Source organism: Mandrillus leucophaeus, unplaced genomic scaffold (assembly GCF_000951045.1).
Source record: "Mandrillus leucophaeus isolate KB7577 unplaced genomic scaffold, Mleu.le_1.0 Scaffold56, whole genome shotgun sequence".
Taxonomy (NCBI): Eukaryota; Metazoa; Chordata; class Mammalia; order Primates; family Cercopithecidae; genus Mandrillus; species Mandrillus leucophaeus.
The window spans coordinates 6,738,437-6,741,790 of NW_012106030.1; the positions used below are offsets into that span (position 1 = coordinate 6,738,437).

At 42.2% G+C, this 3,354-nt stretch overlaps 1 protein-coding gene across 1 annotated transcript in view; it reads right to left on the reverse strand.

Annotated features, from left to right (window-relative positions):
- The window catches only part of KIAA0319 (KIAA0319 ortholog), a 66,494-nt gene extending 65,182 nt beyond the window's left edge, over positions 1-1,312 (reverse strand). The window contains exon 1 of the mRNA XM_011998203.1: positions 1,151-1,312. Within this exon, the coding sequence (XP_011853593.1) occupies positions 1,151-1,205 (55 nt within the window). The 5' untranslated portion in view covers positions 1,206-1,312. The remainder of the gene's footprint in view (positions 1-1,150) is intronic.
- Positions 1,313-3,354: the final 2,042 nt, after the last annotated feature.

A 3,354-nucleotide genomic window follows, 5' to 3' on the forward strand; every position in this document is an offset into this window, starting at 1 on the left:
CACTGCCTGAGGTATCCCCTATCCCCCTTGCCCATGCCTCCAGCTACAAAACAATTCAATGGTTTTTTTCCAAAATAAACCCTCAGCTAGTTCTGCCAACTGCCAAAAAAAAAAAAAAAAAAAAAAAAAAAAAAGGAAGATGAGGAAATTGCAAATAACATTTATTGGGATGCAATAACTCAGGAATTCATATTTTGAATTAGGGGAGAACACCTCATAAGAAAAGGGCAAAAAGGAATGAAACAGTAGAGATTTGCAAGGAAAAAATATGGGTCTCTAAACATTAATGACATCATCTAAAACATTAATGAAGATATTTTCCAGAATATATTAAAGATGAAATAATGGGACATTTTGTCTTACACACTCAGCAGCAATGAGTTTGATAAGATGGATGGATGGAGGGGAGTAAGTGATCTACAAGTCATGACAGGGCTTTTCCAATGGCCATCCTTTCTGGAGTGGCCCTCACATCATATCAAATGGTGCTGCCCAAAATTTGGGTGCTTCTGAATCATCTCCAGGTGCTGCTGAAAACCCAGATCCCAGAGCCACACCCCTAGGAGTTCTGATTCAGTAGGCCTGGAGAGTGGCATAAGAAATTGCATTTTAACAAGGGTCTTGCCAAGGTTATCTTCATTACGGCTTTGTTACATTTTGATAAACTGTACATAACACTTTTTCTAGCCATATCACCACCCTCAATCCTTGGTATACTCAAATGGGCTTAGCCAGCCCAGCCTAGTCATGGGTCTTCTTAAATGATGCTCACCAATGATTTTTTGCCATGGGTGTATCCACCAAAAGCAAACTGAGTATAATGAAAATAAAGATTTCTGATCAAAGAAAGTCTGGCCTTTCCAGCCAGATCTAGTATGCAATTCTTTTCAGTATACAAACATAAAGTTTTCCTAGTATATGTGAAATGTGATTTTATTTTCCCATGGAATAGTCATGATAATAATAAACTTAAATTCCTGTTTACAGAAAACCATTCATGCATGAGGTCTGCCTTTCATGCTTTTACCTGTAAAACAATTCTATTGAAAAGCAAACCAACAGCACCTTCACCTCAGGTTGATCTGAGTTGCTTACACTAGACAAGAAACTCAAGCCCAACACGGGTATCTCCAAGGTAGTAGTTCCCTACCTGCAACTGTCACCAGCAGCAGCAATGAAGAGAGCACACCTGTGGGGGGCGCCATTCTGCACCACACTGGGTGATGGCAGGCTTCTGAGGCGGCCCTGCAGAGCGTTTGGTGCAAGCTTCCTTTGATGTTTTTTAGCAGCCAGATTTGGCCTCAAGAACTTCAAAGGAAAAACATAAAACAGGAAGGAAGAAAAGAATAGGTAAATGTAGAAACATCCCAAATTATTTCTATCATTTATTCATGTCAGTGGGAAGCCTGTCCTGGTCACATCACAGAGCCACATCCCAGGCAAACACCCACCTAGAGCATTTGTTCAAATAGCCAGTATAGTTCCTGAGAAGAGCCAAAGAATTTCAGGCTTACTCTCCTTACAAGCTGTGGAAATAAACGAGGACCAACAAAATGAGAAAAGCAAAGGCTATTTATTCAGAGCTTGCTATAGAAAAGCAGTCAGCCACCATCACTTGCCTTTGGCAGAGACTCAGAGACAGGCAGAGGAGTGGGAAAACTTTATAGTGGAAAAAGGGAAAGTCTCAGGTGTGCTCTAATTGGAGGCTGTTGGAAGGGGACGCTGCAGGCGGCTCACTAGAAGTGGGGCATCCTACGTGATTGGTTTGGAGGCATGTTTGGCGTTCTCTGACTGGTCCAAAGTTGGAAGAAGGGATAAAAATTAAGGAAGCCATTAGTTATTAATCAAGTCCTGGTCATTCGGGGCTGACTGTTACAGAAGTTGCTGTTTAGCTTTCAGGATTGTTTTTAGAGACAGCAACCTGGCTTCCTACAAGTCTGACTTATAGCAGGCTGGCTTCCTAGGCTGCTTATTGTAGATAAGGGACTGGTTTCCCAGGCTGTGGATTGTCGGTCAAAGTTCTATTTTATATTTGTTCTGGCCATTGTCTGCTTTTATATGCAGGCTCTCAAAGCTAAAACTATGAAATAATGATGGAATAAATCATACTACTGTATTTCATATATATATGTGTGTATACATATATATTTGAGACGGGGTCTTGCACTGTCATCCAGGCTAGAATGCAGTGGCACAATCTTGGCTCACTGCAATCTCTGCCTCCTGGGTTCAAGTGATTCTTGTGCCTCAGCCTCCAAGTAGGTGGGACTACAGGCACACACTACCACACCCGGCTAACTTTTGTATTTTTAGTAGAGACGGGGTTTTGCCATGTTGGCCAGGCTGGTCTCGAACTCCTGGCCTCAAGTGATCTGCCCATCTCAGCCTCTCAACAATTACAGGCGTGAGCCATCGTGCCCAGCCTATATTTCATAAATTCTAACACATAAATATTTTCACATTTTACCATTTCTGATATCAGGATGTCCTACAATTGCAGATGGCCACATGCCAGGCAGGAAGTGGATGGTATTGTTTATGCATGCACATCAGCTGTGCAGAACTGGAGTCAGAGGCTTGGAAGAACATCCCAAAGACAACATGAGGCACTCTCTTAAGAAATGCTGCATCCCAGCCGGGCGCGGTGGCTCACACCTGTAATCCCAGCACTTTGGGAGGCCGAGGCAGGTGGGTCACGAGGTCAGGAGATCAAGACCATCCTGGCTAACACGGTGAAACCCTGTCTCTACTAAAAATACAAAAAATTAGCCAAGCATGGTGGCAGGCGCCTGGAGTCCCAGCTACTCTGGAGGCGGAGGCAGGAGAATGGCGTGAACCCAGGAGGCGGAGCTTGCAGTGAGCCAAGATTGTACCACTGCACTCCAGCCTGGGCGACAGAGTGAGACACTGTCTCAAAAAAAAAAAACAAAAAGAAATGCTGCATCCCCCAAAGCTCATGATGGCACACAGGCAATATGTGGAAAAGCCACAGGTATCAACTGCACTGACAAGTTATTGGGCAGGAAGAAAATTTAAGAATACCTTAATGTGTCGGTTATATGTTCCTTTTAACATATGCACAAGAATGATTTATGATAAAAATCTGTCTAAATAAGCACCCCCCTCAATTTCTTTCAATTTGTTTAAACATTCTAAGTGAGAAGAAAGTGATAAATCTTGGCTTAATTGACAGCATTCTTTTCCTTAGTGGTATTTAAAATAATCATGTATCTTATTAAATACAATCATTAGCATCTTAAATTTAATTGAATTTGGTTAATATAAGCACTTCATTTTTGCCTGGTACTTTCTCAGTGTGATCTTCACAACAACCCAGACATATTGTTATCTCTG